This window comes from Balaenoptera ricei, chromosome 1 (genome assembly GCF_028023285.1).
Source record: "Balaenoptera ricei isolate mBalRic1 chromosome 1, mBalRic1.hap2, whole genome shotgun sequence".
Taxonomy (NCBI): domain Eukaryota; kingdom Metazoa; phylum Chordata; class Mammalia; order Artiodactyla; family Balaenopteridae; genus Balaenoptera; species Balaenoptera ricei.
The window spans coordinates 12,315,895-12,333,136 of NC_082639.1; the positions used below are offsets into that span (position 1 = coordinate 12,315,895).

The following is a 17,242-nucleotide window of genomic DNA, read 5'->3' on the forward strand; positions in this document are numbered from 1 at the left end:
TTTATAAGGCCCGACCGCCCCTGGGCGCGGGGCCAGCCCCTTGTCTACCAGCTAAATTTAGTCCTCTCGGTGGCCCAGAGGGGCTGGAGATCTTCTCCAGTGAGACGGCACTGCTGACAGTCCAACACAGGCAGGCCCATGAGGCTGAGCTCACCGCCCGGCATTCCAGGCCGATAACTCCAGCCCCGGAGCCTCCCATGGCAACGAGGTGGGGACCCATGCTGTCCCCTCGCCACTCAGGCCCCTGGGCCCGCCTCAGGACCTTGTGTGTGTTCGGTGTTTCTGTGTCTCCCCCATCAGATTGCAAGCTCCTTGAGGACAGGGTTTTCTCTCTCTCCGTCCCCTCTCCCCCAAAGTTCCAGCCCTTGGGGAGAGGGATCTAGGTGTGGGTGATCAGGGCAGAAAGGCCCAAGCCCCTGGCTCTGGGGAGAGTGGGAGATGCACGGTCAGGAGGTCAAGGGTGCATGGAGGACCCTCACCTGCTGGACCCCTGTGTGAGGCAAGGGGTTCCCTCCCTCAGGACAGATAATGTTCACAGCCATGTCTTAGGAAGGACTGAGACAGTCCCGGAGGGGGGTATAGAATGTGCAGCTGTTCCCCTGCCAGCTCCCATGGGGACCCAGATTTCATACTTACCTCCCTCCCCGCCCCCCCCACATCCCAACTCTGGAACATTTTGGGACCCAAGAGGAGAAAGCTGAGGCCAGGCTGGGGCTTGGGCCTGGACTCAGGGGAGGAGAGCAGATAATTTAGTAATGGTCCTTAACAATATAGAAGGTTATGTTCCCAGGAAATGCCTGCTTGACCTCCAGCTCAGAGGAGATGCCGGGGGTGGCAGCGGGCAGGGTCTCAGTCAGAGGTAAAGGAGAGCTCCGCAAGACAATCGTTCTAGCTCTGACTTCTGAGGTGCCTGCTGGGCACCGGCTCCTGGCTGTGAGCTCTCCAGCATGGCCTCATTTGATCCCCGCACGGCTCAAGAAGGAGATGGTATTCCCATTTTATAGATAGAGAAACAGAGCCTCACAGAGAGCCTGGGGCTTGCACATGAGCAGGTGGCAGAGCTGGGATTTGAACCCTGTCTTATCTGATCCAAACCCTCCAGGAGGCCGGGGTGACCTGAACATTCGTGTATGGAGACACTCTGGTCCCGAACACCCCTGAGAAGCCCCTCTGCCCACGCACAGATCATGCGGGGCCAGGGGGTGAAGCAGGGAACGCCGTTCTGGGAGGCCGGGGGTCCTCTGCTGCCCAGGTTGCAGTGTGGGGCCTCTGCTCCCCCCTCCAAATCCTGCCCTTCCTTCCCAGATCAGCTCCGGTTCCTCCTCCTCCACGGAGCCCTCTCTGATTGCTGCAGCCCACACAGGGGGGCCTGCCCAGATGCCCGCTGTACCAACTGGCTTTGCCCACCTCAGCATCTGAGTGTGACATGGTCTTCCTGGGTCCTCTCTCCCCTATCAGACTGGCAGTTCCCTGGGTTAGGGGTTCGCCTGTCTCCCCGTTAGATTGGGGGCCCTGAAGGTAGGGACTGTTTCTCTTTTCTCTGGCTCCCACAACACTTCCTCCCTGCGGCGGTTGGCTGGGGGGGTCCATCAATACGGGTAACCACTGATGCCGGTAGTCTGTGAAGTGGGGTCAGGGTGGTGGCTGGAGCCAAAGGGGTCTGTCTGTCTAGTGGAGATTCCTGCCTGGCTTGTGTCACCCATCCTGGCCGACGGGGTTCCAGTAGGGCTGCCAGGAAGTTACCAGCACTGAGGTGAGATGGAAAGAGGGTGGGGGTGGGGGTGGGGGGGTGGGACCCAGAAGCCTGCCGCCAGCCAGGGAAACAGGAGCCAGTGGCTAAATGCAGACACAAGGTCATGGCACTGAGGGCCTGAGTCACTGCTCCTGGACGTCAGATCTCATTACCCACCCCCGCCCACCATTCCTCCCCCCTCTTCCCCCCATCCCTGAGGCATCACCCACACATGCACTGGATCCACTGACTTCAGTGGCCAGGAGGGACCCTGAAAAGTCATCAAGGCCATTCCCCTGTCTCTGTGCATGTCTCTCCTTTCAGATCCCGGGGACAGAAGGAGCTTCAGAGATGATCCAATGCCTTGAATCCCGTACCTGCCAGGGCATCCCAGTCACTTGGAGGGACTTTCAACAAACACAGACTCTTCTCATGTACCCCAAGATTCTGATCTGGGGTCTTGGGAAGGGACCAGGAATCGGCTCCCATCAGGTCCCCACTCAGCCAGCCCACAGGCCAGTGTTCGTAAACCACTCATCACTCAGCAGGTATCTACTGAACACCTGCTATGTGCCGGGCACCGTTGAGGCTCTGGGGGACTTGTGATGAATGAGGCAGAGATAGGGCCCTGCCGCCATGGCTCTCAGGCTCCCCTCATTGGACAGAAGAGGAAACTGAGGCTCCGAGTGGTGAAGGACCCATTAGGGATGGGAGAGCTGCTCTGGCATCAAGCTCTCACCCTTTACTGCTTGATGCAGGAGAGGGAGAAGTTGGGGGCTGGCATGAGGGGGAAATGGCTTTGGGAGGGACTTGCCACCAGCACCATGTCCCTTTGCTTCCCTCTTCCCAGTTTCCTGATGCTCACAGGGCTGGAGGTGAGGGTGTGGACGTGCGGTGCTGGCTGGCTGGCCGATGCCGGCCATGAGTTGGAGCCAGCAGCTACCCGAGACCAGAGACGGGTTTGGGATATCAACAGGGAGGCCAATTATCCTGTTACTATACACAGGTTGGGGCCGCCGAGGCAACGGTGGGCCCAGGTCCATGCAGAGCAGCAAGCCTCCACCCCACCGCTCACAACACACACATGCTCCTATTTGGGATTAACTTGGCTGACATCTAGGGGCAGAGGGTGGCTCAGGGCCTCAGGATTTTAACAAGTCATTGAAGGGCCATCGTGATTTTCAGAAAGGGGGCTTTGTCTGGAAGAGGCGGGGGAGTTGTCCCAGACCTCTTGCCCAAATCTTCTAAAAGTGGTATCAGGCACAAATCCTCTGCTTTGTGCCCAAAACCCTTGCCCTGAAGGATTAAGCCACAGGAGCTGGAGGAGCTCTGGGAAGAGGGAGAGCCACAGAATCTAAGTCTGGGTTCAGCCTCTGCTTTGTGACCTTAGATGAGTGACTGCACCTCTCTGATCCTCCATTTATTATCTGCAAAATGGTGATGCTGTCCCTGACCCACAAGGGTGCTGGGAGGATGAACTGGGTTCCAGATCTAATGTGCATGTTCCTACATTCCATTGGGGTGGGACAGGGTCTGTGGCATTTACGTAGAAGCCCCAAGCAGAGCCACTGCCCCTTGGGTGCTGTGGTTTGAGGCAGTCTTCTCAGACTGGAGGGTCTGGACATGAGGATCCAGCCCAAGTTCCTCCCCTCTGCCCAATTCCCTTCCCCCGCTCCAGCTTGTCGGCCCCCTCCCCAGCTCTGAGCAAGGCAGGTCTTCAAGGCAGGACCTCGGACAGGTGTGAAGCCTTTGGAGTCAGGCAAACCTGGATGGAACTTTTGACTTTGTCCCTCAGCCTCTGTGACCCTGGGCAAGCAAGCAGCCTCAATTCTCCGAAACTCTGTTTCTTTATTTAAATATTTATTTATTTATTACTTATTCATTTATTTTGGCTGCGCCGTGTCTTAGTTGTGGCACTCAGAATCTTTGTTGTGGCATGCGGGATCTTTAGTTGCGACATGCGGACTTCTTAGTTGTGGCATGCATGCGGGATCTAGTTCCAGGGATCGAACACTGGCCCCTTGCACTGGGAGTGTGGAGTCTTACCCACTGGACCACCAGGGAAGTTCTGAAACTCCATTTCTTTAAAATGGCCTAATACTGCCCACCTCGCTGGGTTTCTCTGAGCACTCACTGATTTGGGAGGAGGGTTGAGCACAGTGCCTGGCATACAGCAAAGATGCAGTAATAATAGCAGCCCTTCCCTATGGGTCCTTCTCCTCTTCCTTCTCTGCTCTTTCAAACCCCTCCCATGCCCAGCTCTGAGAACCCAGAGCCCTGACCTTCAGCCCCTGCAGATGACCCCTCACCATCCTGCTGTGTCATGAGCTTCCCCCACCCAGGCCCTGTGTACCCCAGCTGGTAGCTGGGTTGGGTGCCACCCGCCTCTGTGTGGCTCTGGTAGGTTGGGGAGCCCCTGCCCCTCGTCCCTCCTGGCTGCTCTGGCCTGCACCACTCAGCTGGCCGGGGCAGTTCCAGTTGGTTTGTCAAGGACATTCTTAATGGCCAGGGTAAACCCCGGCGGGGTGGGGCGGGGAGGAAGGGGGGCCAGGATGTTGATTGGTGGAATACACACCTGTCCAGGTGCACCTGAGCTACAAGCAAAGGAGTCTCTGTCAGAGGAGGGCTGCCTGGGGCCACAGCAGAGCGGACTGACAGAGGTGAGGGGCCGCCGGGTGCAGAGCTGGGGCAGGGACTTGGATGGAACCTGCCAGGACCAGGGTAAGGCAGGGCAGGAGCAGGAGGCTGGGGGGCAGGGAGCCAGCACCTCCTTTTGACCCTCACGGCTTCTCCTTCTGGGCCTGGGGTTTTCCTGACTCTGGCCTGAGCCGAGGGGGAGGAGGCTCAGGGATGGGCATTGGGAGTCAGAGTGGTCCATGGGGAGCCCACAGTGTGACAGTGACTCCCCTGGGCAAGGAGACTGCTCTGAGCAGTGGAGGCAGACAAGCGTCCAGGGAGGGTAGGAGTGGTGGCCACAAGATGGGGAAGGGGACTCTGAGCCTGGGGTCCTGCCTTGATCAACCTGCTGCTGGACATGGAGGGGACAGCTAGGTACCACCGCCCTCATCCCAAACATTAACACACACACTCGCACCCTCGGGGCCACCCCCTCAGGAATGAAGGCACACCAGACCCATGTCCCCTCCTGAAAATGCCACCTTTCCCTTCTATCTGGGAAGTAGGTATTGGAAGGGCCCAGTGGCTGGCTAAGGGCGTTACAGCAGCTCACCAAGGGTCCGTCTGCCTGTCCACTCCCTCAGGGACCTGATGGAGGAGCTGGTAGGGCTTCGTGAGGGCTCCTCGGGGAATCCTGTGACACTTCAGGAGCTATGGGGCCCGTGTCCCCGCATCCGCCGAGGCATCCGAGGTGACAGCTAGGTTCCCTTCCGCTCCCTGTTGAAAACCCCTCGGGACATCAGCCTCCCCGGGTCCGCCTCCCCCCCCCACCTTGGAGCCCAAGAGCTGCCCCCCTCCTGGGCGGCAGGGAGGGAAGGGATCTGTCTGCCAGTCTGTGGGTCAGACGTGCTAGATGTTTGCTCTCTGCCTTTTGGGAACGCAGCCCCCAGGCCTGACCACTCTGCCGGGGACCTTGCTAGGGGCCCAGTGGGTGCTCTCTGGCCTGACACCAGGACAGCCCCACCGGTCCTGGGACAGCAGAGCAGTCTCTCTAGACTCTCGTGTCCTCTAAGCTATGGCCCCTGCGGAGATGCTGGAGAAAGTGTAGCTCCCAGCCCTCCCTCCACACCCTACCCCCTCTGTCATTCTTCCATAAGTACCTCAGGAAGGGGCAGGGGTGGGGAGGGCGGATGGGTCAAAGGCCCCCTCCTGGCGGGGCCAATAGGCCTGGCGCCCACCGTGCTGCCACCTTCACTTGCACAAATCCTGCTGTCTCTCACGTGAGGCAGAGCCCCCTCCCAGCTTCCCTGGATTCGACCACCTGGCCCCAGCCCCACACAGCCCCTGCCCCCCGCCCCCCGCCCCCGCCCCGTGCCCTCACTGGGCCCTGGGCTATGACCCGATGCCCCTGCCCCAGGTGGCCTCGAGTGGTTGAAGCAGAAGCTGTTCCGCATGGGTGAGGACTGGTACTTCCTGATGACCCTTGGGGTGCTCATGGCCCTGATCAGCTACACCATGAGCTTCACTGTCGGGCGTGTGGTCCGAGGTAACCCCTCCCCGGCGCGCACGCCTGCTCTGGACCCGGGGCTTTCGAGCACGCTTTCGGGATGCCAGAGGGGCCGCCAGGTGCAGCGGGGGTGGGGAGGAGGCCTGGGTCTGGTCCTGGCTTTGCTCTTGACTTGCTGGGTGACCCTGGGCAGGCTCCTGCCCCTCTCTGGGCCTCAGTCTCCTCATCTGCACAATGAGTGAAAGACCAAATATTCCTTCTTCCTCTGAGCTCTATGCCCACCGCTTCCTGCCGCCCCTGCTCCTTCTTCTCCTTCCTTGCTCTCAGCTCAGTAACTGTGGGGGAGAACATTTGTCTAGACCACCAGGCATAGAACCTTCTCTCCCCATGCTTCGGCAGGCTCTCTCCACCCTGAGGTCTCCCTGGAAGAGGGGGCACGGGGCAGGAAGTGTCTAACACACCTTCTCTGGGAGACTTGCTCAGGTGGCATTACAAGGACCTGCCATGCACCAGACCTCATCTGAGAGCCCATTTGACAGATGGGGAAACAGAGGCTCAGAGATGTTGAATGGCTTGCAAAAGGTCACTCAGCTAGGGAGTGGCAACACTGGGATACGATCCAGGGTCCTACTCTTGCCTCCTCTTGGGGGTCTGCCACTTACTGGGTGGCCCTGGGCCACCCCTCTCTGAGCCTCCATTTCCTGGCCAGCAAGTGGGCGCCTGAGGGCTGCAGAGCCTGTGGATGGCTCCTTGACTCCCTGCTGTCCCCAGCACACAAGTGGCTGTACCGAGAGATTGGGGACAGCCACCTACTCCGGTATCTCTCCTGGACCGTGTACCCTGTGGCCCTGGTCTCCTTCTCCTCAGGCTTTTCCCAGAGCATCACACCCTTCTCGGGAGGTAAGCCCATCACCATGCCATTCACCTGTTTGCCTTGCCCCGCAGTGCCCACTGCCCAAAGCCTTTTCCTGTCCCTCGGGGCTCCTGATGGGAGGAGGCAGGAAACAGTAACCCCACTTCACAGCCAGAGAAGCCAGGCTCAGAAGAGTTGTGTAAGTTGCCTGAAGTCACACAGTGAGAAGGACAGATCTTTTTTTTTAATATATATATATATATATATATATATATATATATATATATATTTATTTATTTATTTATTTATTTATTTATTTATTTATGGCTGTGTTGGGTCTTCGTTGCTGTGTGCGGGCTTTCTCTAGTTGCAGTGAGCGGGGGCTACTCTTCGTTGCGGTGCATGGGCTTCTCATTGTCGTGGCTTCTCTTGTTGCGGAGCACGGGCTCTAGGCGCGGAGGCTTCAGTAGTTGTGTCATGTGGGCTCAGTAGTTGTGGCTCGCGGGCTCTAGAGTGCAGGCTCAGTAGTTGTGGCGCACGGGCTTAGTTGCTCTGTGGCATGTGGGATCTTCCCAGGCCAGGGCTCGAACCCGTGTCCCTTGTGTTGGCAGGCAGATTCTTAACCACTGCGCCACCAGGGAAGCCCCAGAAGGACAGATCTTGCTTGACTCGGGTCACTGCTGGCTCTGCTCCCTTTCTGAGGGCTCCTCTGGGCCGGCACCATGGTTCCCCAGGGAGGGGCTCACGGAGGGGCGCATCTCTTCTATGCCTCTCAGCTCTGCTTTCAGCTCCAGGCCAGCAGCACAGGGGAGCTGCAGGGATGCATCTGGGTGGCCTGAGATTCTCTCCTAGGTTCCGCCCATCCTGCAATAGCTGACTGGCAGGACCAGCTGGAAGAACGTAGGCAATTCACATCCCCTCTCTGACCCTCCGCTTCCTCATCTGCAAAATGAATTTAGGAATCCTAACTCACAGGGTTTAGGAGACCTGACAAGATCATGATGTGAAACCCTGTGCAGGGTAAAGTGATAAGGGTTTATCTAGAGATTGTCCCTCCTCTTACTTCCCACCCCCACCCCGTCCATCCATCCCCTGCCAAGGTTCTGGAATTCCGGAGCTGAAGACCATTCTGTCGGGCGTGGTCTTGGAGGACTACCTGGATATCAAGAACTTCGGGGCCAAGGTGGTGGGCCTCACCTGCACCCTGGCCACGGGCAGCACCATCTTCCTGGGCAAAGTGGTATGGAAGGGCATGAGAGCACCCCACCCCGTCCCACCCTGCCCTCCTGCCCCCTCTGCCTTTTCTCCATCCCCACCGAAGCTAGGTCAGGGGGAACTCAGGCCAGGGCCTGCCTTCGCGGGGCTCAGTCTTGGGGAGGAGACAGGCCAGGTCCCCAGAGTGTGACAGAGGAACTGGGGAGATGGAGGCACAGGGAGTGGGTGGGGCAGCCGAGCTGTCTCTGGATGAGGCTCCCTCTACCCCTCAACCCTGCGCCCGGAAGGGGAGGAAGGGGAGGAGCAAGGGCCCCGCTCCCCCCAAGGGGCGGACCCTGTGCCCTGTGCGCACACCTCCTCTGGCAGGGCCCCTTCGTGCACCTGTCTGTGATGATCGCTGCCTACCTGGGCCGCATGCGCACCAAGGCCATTGGGGAGTCTGAGGTAAGGGGCTCATGGCCCCCCCCGCTTGGAGGAATGAGACGGAGGGGAGGGCGGGGGTTGACTCTCAGCCCGGGACTCCGGATCCCCGCAGAACAAGAGCAAGCAGAACGAAATGCTGGTGGCGGCAGCGGCGGTGGGCGTGGCCACAGTGTTCGCAGCGCCCTTCAGCGGTGAGGCCCTCCCTCACGGCCCTCCCCCTGCACCCCGGGCTTCCACCCCCCCCCCCCCATCCCACGTCCCTCCCCTGGCAGACTGACCAGCTCGCTCCCCCGCCCAGGGGAGGAACCTGCAGGGAGGATGACGGCTAATCCGGTCTTGGTTGTTACTTCAGTCTTACCGGGAGGGCAGAGCCGCCCCAGGGTGGAGGTGGGGGTGGGCGTCGAGATGCTTCACGGTCACATTAGACAGACTTGGGTTTGAAACTCAGCTCCCCTTGCGTGACCCTGGGCCGGTGAGTTCAGCTCTCAGCCTCATTTCCTCATCTGTAAAATGGGGATTGTAATCGTCCCCACCCCAAAGGCTGTTGTAAGGTTTGAGATGGCCGAGAGGAGCGCCTACAAGCCTGTTCCCTGGGCAGGGGGCTCTCGCCCTGCCCTCCCCTCCCCTCAGCTCAGGACCAAAGAGAAAGGGTGGCCCTGTCTGTTCGGGCTGTGGGAGAGCAGGACGGGAGTGGTCAGGGCGCTGGGATGGGCGTGGTGGTGTCTGTCTAAGCTCCGTGTCGCCCCCAGGCGTCCTGTTCAGCATCGAGGTCATGTCCTCCCACTTCTCGGTCTGGGATTACTGGAGGGGCTTCTTCGCTGCCACCTGTGGGGCCTTCATGTTCCGCCTCCTGGCTGTCTTCAACAGCGAGCAGGGTGAGCCCCGCCCTAGACCCTGCCCCCTGCCCCGCCTTCCCTCCCTCCTCCCTCCTCCCCTCCCTTCTCCCCTCTCTCTTCCCTTTTCCTCCTCCTCCCTTTCCTCTCCCTCCTCTCTCTTTTCTCCTCTCTCTTCTCTTCTTCCTCTCCACTCCCCTCCTTCTAGAAGTGTGGAAACGAATTGACCTGTACTGAGCATGAAGGATGGGAGCCCCGAGGGTAGAAGAGGATGAAGCTGGCAGGGGAGGCAGGGCCAGGGAAAGGGTATTTGGGGGCAGGATGTGGCAGCACCTCCGCTCCTGCCTGTTCATTCTGAGCCTTCGGTTTGGCTGGGGTAGGAGTGTGGTCCCTGATCCCCACTCCCCTCCTTCCCCAGAGACCATCACCTCCCTCTACAAGACCAGTTTCCGGGTAGATGTCCCCTTTGACCTGCCAGAGATCTTCTTTTTTGTGGCGCTGGGGTGAGTGGATGCCTCTGGCCCCTCAAGAGCCCAACTGGGGGCCTCCCCCAGCCTGAACTGCTGCCCTTGGTTCTGGCGAGGGGCTCTGGACTCCCCTCCCCTCCCCTCCCTGCAGGGCCATCTGTGGCATCCTGAGCTGTGCTTACCTCTTCTGTCAGCGAACGTTCCTCAGCTTTGTCAAGACCAATCGGGTCCTCTCCAAACTGCTGGCCACCAGGTGGGCTCTGAATGGGGGCCAGGGACCCCTCAGGGTGATGCCCCTAGACTCTCCTGAGCCTTATATAGAGATCCCCACCCCCTCACTAACATCCCTGTCCAGGTCCGCATAGTAACTGCTCCCCCACTTGCTAGGCTACCAACCCCAATATTTGAGCCCTCCCTCCCTCACTAACCCCCCTCCCCCTCACTGAACCCCTACTTCCCCGTGGAGCCCCAGGCCCCTTACTGAGCCCCCTCTCCTTCCCAACCTTGTCTGCCCCCTGGCGTTGGCATTTCAGAATCAGCCCTCCTCCACCTTGGCCGTCCTGCCCTGGTCCCACCTGCCTGGCGGGCAGCCTGCCTCTGTCCCAAGCTCTCCTATCAGCCCCGACCCCTGCTTACCCGAGCGGTGTGGGGTTGACCCCCACACGTCCCCTGCTCCTGTGCCTCTTCCTCCCGTTCCTGCCTCAGCGTCAGCCCCCAGGGTGGCGGGGCCGCTCCGTGGGGTGGGGGGAGGGGAAGAGGACGGCTGGCACTGGAGCTGGCGCTGTACCCCCCCACCCCCCTGCCCCACAGCAAGCCTCTGTATTCGGCTCTGGCGGCCTTGGTTCTCGCCTCCATCACCTATCCCCCTGGCGTGGGCCGCTTCATGGCTTCTCGGGTAAGGGGTGCTGAGCCGGGGTGGCCAGAGGGGGGAATGCCCAGTCGTTGTCCGACTGGTGCCCATCATCTCCCTTAATCCCCACAACGCCTATAAGGGGATGGCTGTGCAGCTCCAGGAGGGCCAGAGCCCTTCCCAAGGTCTCCCCCCAACAGGAAGTGGCAGAGGAGGATTCGAGGCAGGGTCAGGCAGTGGGGGGGTGGCAGGGACTGCCGCCCGGCCCTCACGCAGAACTCCGAGCTGCCCCCCTCTCCAGCTGTCCATGAGGGAGCATCTGGACTCACTGTTCGACAATAACTCGTGGGCGCTGATGACCCGGAACTCGTCCCCACCCTGGCCCTCGGAGCCCGACCCACAGAACCTATGGTTCGAATGGTACCACCCGCGGTTCACCATCTTTGGGACCCTCGCCTTCTTCCTGATTATGAAGGTGGGCTCCCGGGGCCCCCAGGGATGTGCACAGAGCTGAGGCCAGCCTTGGGTGGGATGGGGTACCTCCCCGTAGCATGTACGTGGCGCAGGGCCTAGGCCTTCATGCAGACTCTCTGACCTGACCTCTGCCCGCTGTGTGGTCCTGGGCAAGTTGCTTCAGCTCTCTGAGCCTCAGTTTCCTCATCTTTAAAATGGGCTAGTTACTGTGCTCACATCAAGGAAGGTTGAGAGGGAAGAAAGGAGAATCTCTGGCACAGTGCCAGGCACACAGTAGGCAATTTGCCAGGGTGGGGATCCTTCCCCTGGGCACACCTTCCCTCACACCAGATACTGGCGATGGGCGTGTGCCTGGGCACCCTCCTTCTCCCTGGGAAACCCCCCTGTCCCCTGTCTTGTCCTTCCCTTGCCTACTCTTGTCCAGCTGCCTCTAACCTCTGCCCCCTCGGTTCCCACCACCCACAGTTCTGGATGATAATTCTGGCCACCACAATCCCCATGCCCTCTGGGTACTTCATGCCCATATTTATCTTCGGTAAGTCTGGGGTGTTGAGGGCCTGAGAGACTCAGGGTTATCGGGACAGGGTCATGGCTCCTGGTCCACCCACCTCCCCAGGATGGTACTGAGGGTGATCCCCAGGGATGGAGGGCTGTGGGGACCGAGTCAGCCTGGCTCGCTGTCCTCACCCTAAATCTGTGACCAGGAGCTGCCATCGGGCGCCTCATAGGGGAGGCCCTCTCTGTTGCCTTCCCAGAGGGCATTGTGGCTGGAGGGGTCACCAACCCCATCATGCCTGGGGGGTATGCCCTGGCAGGTGAGTAAACCGGGTTCCCACTGGATGGGCAAACATCGTGGGTCTGGGCTGGACCCGGAGAATCAGCCAGTAGTTCTGCAGGGCATGGGGAGGTCATTAGCCTCCCAATGAGCCCCACCCTTCCCTGAGCCCCTCCCCTTAGCCTCCATTACTTTTTCTAGCTCCTGTCTTGTCTCTGATGCCCCCTCTTCCCTACTGCTCCTTCCCTCACCAAGCCCAGGCATAGGGCACTTCCAACAGTGGCCAATGTGTGGCCTCTGGACAATTCCCACCCCAGCCCATGGCCATAGTCACAGCAGCCTTGCCCTTTGCATGAAGCTGTCCCCTGGCCTGAGCCCCGCTCCCTGGCTCTGCCCCCTGCAGGGGCTGCGGCTTTCTCAGGGGCTGTGACCCACACCATCTCCACAGCATTGCTGGCCTTTGAGCTGACTGGCCAGATCGTGCACGCACTACCTGTGCTGATGGCGGTGCTGGCGGCCAACGCCATCGCCCAGAGTTTCCAGCCCTCCTTCTATGACGGCACCATCATTGTCAAGAAACTGCCATACCTTCCGTGGATCCGGTGCCGAAATATCAGGTGAGCGGTGTCTGCTCAGGCTGGCTGACTGAGGTGATGGTGTCTGGGTGGGCTGACCTTGGACATGGGTGAGTGTGGGAGGGGCCGACACATGGCTGCTCCCTAGTCTCCATTCTCTCCAGCTCCCTGTGTGACCTTGGGGGAGTCCTTGGCCTCAGTGTCTTACTGGTCATCAGTCGGTCTCCACAACAGGAGGACAGATATCGCCCATTTGTCAGAAGGTGGGGCTCAGAGAGGTGCCATGTCTTGTTCCAGGTCACACAGAGAGTCAGCACCAGCTCTGGGAGGTCCCACCCCTCCCCCTGCTCCTGCTCTGCTGTCCTCACTGGGGCGTTGGGAGCTGGAGGTGGGACTGGAATACTGCAGTGGAAGTGAGCTTTGAGGTCCTTACTCAACCAGACAGGGCCGAGCAGCCTCTGTCCCCAGAGAAGGAGGACTAAGAGGGTCTGAGAGTCCTGGGTCCAAGGCCCAGCTCCAAACATGTGCAAGTTGCCCCCTTCTCCAGACTCAGTTTCCCCATCTGTTAAATGGGGGTGGTTACTCCAGTGATTTTCAAACTTTAAAGCTCTTTTTTCCCTTTATGCCATAAAACTTTTCTTCAAATGAAATTCTCCAGGGACGGCTTCTGAATAAAACAGATCAAAGTAGAGCTGGTCTAGGGGGGAGATAGGGGTCCAGAGGGCTGGGAATCCAGAGCCAGGCCATAGGCCAGCTGGTCCCCAGGTTCCTCCCTCCCCACCTTGTGGTGCTAGCAGCTGTTCATCCCAGGAATCTCTTAGACCCTGCCCACACTGGAGAACCGGCAAAACTCCTCCCGGGTCCCCCCAGCTTGTCCAGGGGTCTGGATAACCCCCCACCCCAGGACCTGATGGGAGCATCCCTCTGCCCCAGCTCTCACCATGTAACTGTGGAGCACTTCATGAACCGTACCATCACCACGCTGGCCAAGGACACACCGCAGGAGGAGGTGGTCAAGGTCGTGACCTCCACAGACACTACCGAGTACCCCCTGGTGGAGAGCACAGGTGCCCGACAGGAAGGGGGAGCATGAATGGGGAGGGGGCATTCCCTCTACCTTCCTCTTGGACCTGGGAGGGTCAGGCCCAGGAATGGGTAAGCAGGGCATTGTACCTATCAGGCACCTGGATCCAAAACCAGGCTCTGCAACTGTGTGACCTTGGGCAAGTCACTTCACCTCTCTGAGCCTCAGTTTCCTCATTGGTAATATGGAGGTAATAGCCATCCTACTTGGGGAGCAGGGGTAGGATGATGGGAACACTACTAGGGCCTCCCAGAAGGCTCCATCCCTCAGTCTCCCCTTCAGGCATTCTCCAACTGAGTCACCTCCCTCAACCCTGTTGCCATGAGAAAGACATCCTTTTAGAGAAAAATGAGTGGGGGCCCTTGTTAAAAGACACATAAGCTGAATCTTGGGAGAGGACCTAGCTAGAGCATCATTTCCCTCTAGGACAAGTACAGTATGAGTGGGAAAGATAAGCTGGGGGGTAGGGAGGGGACAGCCATGCCCCACTCAGGGCCACTGTCAGCCCATATGTCCCCTTTGTGCAAATGAAACAAAATGCACACTTGGCAAGCATAGCACGGCTGGATTTTGACCCCCACTTGTCCTTTGGGCAGGTATCTCGTGCAGTGAGCAACCCGTACAACGGTATGGGTCATCCCCATGCCTACCCCAAGAGGCATAAAGCTATTTATGAGCAGCAGAACTGTAGATAAATCCCTTAAGCTCTATGAACTGCAGTTGCCACATCTGGAAAATAGGGAGGACAGAGCTGTCAGAGGTTCTCATCCCAAAGGCCAGGCCCTTCTCCCCACCCAAACTGGGACACCTATAACATCCCATAGAACACGCCAAATATCACATTTGAAAATATCTGCACATGGATGACCCCTCAAGAAGCTTCACCCCCCCCCCTGCTAGAACAAGACAAACTCCACTTCTACCCTTAGAACCACAGGAAGCAAAGAGTTCCCAACCAGCACAGGCCCAGCCGGTGGGACCCTGCTGCTCATCCAAGAAATAGCTTTAATTGTTTTTGTTTTTAAACAGGGAGCATTTGTATGTCCAGTCGTAAAGTTTTTATTTTACTGGACAAAAAGCAAAAATATCAGGCTGTCCCTCAAAACTAAATACCTGCAGACTCCAGTGATACCCTGGAGTGAGGCTTGCGAAGCCTGGATCCAGCACACAGGAGGACCTCAGAACACGGTGGCCTTCCGGGTTCGTGCCTTCACTGGGCTGAGCCAGTGAAACTTCCCATGGGAAATGAGGGACAAAGCCCAGCCCTGATGCACAGACATTTTCATGCAGGTGTCCCAGACCTGCTCCTGCCTTGAGGCCCTGCCAGGTGGGGCATCTTGGGGTGGGAAGTTTACCTCCCGGCCCCCTGGCAGCCTTACTTGGCCACCCTCAGCTACCACTCCTCCACGTCAGAAGCTGAGTGACCTTGGGCAAGACAACTAACCTCTCTGTGCCTCTGAGCCTCGGTTTCCTCTTCCGTAAAATGGGTGATAATAGTTCCTGACCCATAGGTGCTGTACGTTCCCAAGAGTCATGAGAACACCCAGCACAGTTCTTGGCACATCGTAGCTGTCCAGTAAATGTAAGTTTCTTTTTCATAATGTGGCTTTTTTCCTCTCCCTCTCCACTTGTCCAGAGTCTCAGATACTGGTGGGCACCGTGCAAAGGGCACAGCTGGTGCAGGCCCTCCAGGCTGAGCCATCCTCCTGGGTTCCAGGACACCAGGTGAGTGCTCATATGAGGTGTCAGTAGTGGATGGGGAGTCAGCAGGGTTGTGAGGGGAGTGGCTAGCTGATAGCCTGTGGTTTGAGAGGGGCTGCCTGGGGAAGGGGGAGCTGTCCCAGGCCCCCATAACCCTTCCCCCATCCCCAGCAGTGTCTGCAAGACATCTTGGCTGGGGGCTGCCCTGTGGAGCCAGTGACCCTGAAGCTGTCCCCGGAGACCTCCCTGCACCAGGTAATGGGGAAAATTTGGGCTGTGGGCAGACAGGGGCCCTGGGATAGAGGGGAAGAGCCTGGGAGGGAAACTTGGCTCCAGCTTCCTGGACATGCTATGTGGCTCTCTGTTCCTCCTGTGCCTGCTTCCTCACCTGTGGAATGGGCATGCAGTTCCCGCCCTCTCTGTCTCTCAGTTCCAGGGCTGTTGGGATGATGCAGAGACTAGGGAAGAGGGAGAGCTTGGGAAACAGAAGATTCTGGATGGAGAGAAACAGTGGTTAAAAATATGTCTTTTCATCAAGGCACACATGGGTTTCAATTTCAGGTCCACCACATTCTGCCTGTGTGATCTTGGGCAAAGTACTTAATCACTCTGAATGCTGATCCTCTCCCCCCTGCAAGCACAGAGCCTGGCACATGGGTCATGGAGGGACAGAAGCAGGTTGGGGACCTAAGGGTGGCCCCAATCCCTCTGTGCCAGTGGATGATGCCAGATGATGCTGAAAAACGTGTCCTTTCCCCTAGTCCCTTTTGTGGACTCTGGGGACCCCTGGTGGTCACATTGGACATTGCAGGCCCAGGTCTTGGTCTCCCACCCACCATCACAGCTGTCCAGCCCTCCCAGGCTCAGAAACAAGGTCGGGTGGGCACCACTGGGACAGAGCCTGGCCCGGGCCTTCACCTCTGCTCAAAGCTGCCAAGCTAGGAAGAAACTGAAGCCAGAGGGTTGGGGTGGGTGTCACCTATCCTCCAGTGTTTCCTAACCGCCCCCCCTGCAGGCACACAACCTCTTCGAGCTGTTGAAACTTCAGTCCCTCTTCGTGACGTCTCATGGCAGAGCTGTGGGCTTCGTGTCTTGGGTGGAGGTACCATGGTCCCGAGGGTGGAGCAAAGGGGAGGAGCCATGCTCGAACAGGCTGGGGAGGTGGGGGGGCACCAAAATTCTGCCATCAAATTTGGAGGGGCCTTGGGACTTCCCTGGTGGTCCTGTGGTTAAGATTCTGCTCTTCCACTACAGGGGGCGTGGGTTTGATCCCTGGTCGGGGAACTAAGATCCCACATGCTGCACAGCATGGCCAAAAAAAAAAAAAAAATTTGGAGGGGCCTCATGGGATTCTGATGAGCCTCACTTCCTGGCCCAGAGTAGCCAGCCAGTTGGTCCAGCTACCTCTACCTTATTTTGTGGCCAGCCCTGCCATTCTCTGGGCCTCAATGATCTGATCTATGCAATAGGGAGGCACTGGCTCTAACGTTCACTCCAGAATCAACCCTTAGGGGAGTCAAACTATACTGGCGCCCCCCCACTTGCAATCTCCTCTACATCCTCCCCACTCTGTTCTCTGTTCTAGTTGAAGAAAGCAATTTCCAACCTGACAAACCCTCCGGCCCCAAAGTGAGCCAGCCTGGCAAGATGAAACAGGGCCCCTCAGCTGCCCTGGTGAAGGAGATGGGGCGGAGACCCTGCCTCTCCCCCCTCCCCATCATAACACACCCCTCCCCTCCAGCCCAGCTCAACTCCTCGGCGAAGTAGGCAGCTAAGCTAGCACTGAAGAGGCCCCATAGTCACCACGTCCCATTCTCCATGAAACAAGTGCTACCTGCCTTGAAGGACAAATCCCCCTCTGGACAGAACTCAGAATGCAAGACAGCAGAAAACCAGCATATGGTGGGTGCTCCATGAAAGAATCAAATTCACGAACGAAGACACTGGTATATTCTATCGCCAAGGGCACGCAGAGATGCCCTCTGAGGGTTGTATGACTCCCAACCAGAGGCTCCTGAGAAAGAATAAAGCTGATTGCCAGAGCCATCTGTCCCTCATCTCAGCATCCAGGGCGTTATCTTGCCTCCTTAGCAAGGCCACGTTCGCCGGCCCTGAGTGAGCTCTTGGGGGCCCCCTG

The 17,242-nt window shown here is 58.5% G+C and overlaps 1 protein-coding gene across 13 annotated transcripts; it reads left to right on the forward strand.

Annotated features, from left to right (window-relative positions):
- Positions 1 to 4,297: 4,297 nt before the first annotated feature.
- On the forward strand, positions 4,298 to 17,147 carry LOC132359733 (chloride channel protein ClC-Ka). 13 transcript variants are annotated; one of them, XM_059914293.1, is made up of 21 exons: positions 4,298 to 4,392; positions 4,993 to 5,099; positions 5,766 to 5,894; positions 6,627 to 6,755; positions 7,809 to 7,948; positions 8,290 to 8,367; positions 8,459 to 8,537; positions 9,096 to 9,221; positions 9,598 to 9,682; positions 9,798 to 9,899; positions 10,457 to 10,541; positions 10,798 to 10,971; positions 11,436 to 11,505; positions 11,675 to 11,785; positions 12,149 to 12,362; positions 12,485 to 12,583; positions 13,254 to 13,387; positions 15,041 to 15,129; positions 15,277 to 15,360; positions 16,121 to 16,207; positions 16,691 to 17,147. In XM_059914293.1, exons 2-21 carry the CDS (start codon positions 5,000 to 5,002, stop codon positions 16,736 to 16,738), a joined length of 2,163 nt encoding a protein of 720 aa, XP_059770276.1. In that variant the 5' UTR covers positions 4,298 to 4,392; positions 4,993 to 4,999; the 3' UTR covers positions 16,739 to 17,147. The 13 variants fall into 13 exon arrangements, with proteins under 13 accessions (XP_059770276.1, XP_059770257.1, XP_059770325.1 ...); XM_059914274.1 differs by having other exon boundaries at positions 4,307 to 4,453; XM_059914342.1 differs by lacking the exon at positions 6,627 to 6,755 and having other exon boundaries at positions 4,308 to 4,453.
- Positions 17,148 to 17,242: the final 95 nt, after the last annotated feature.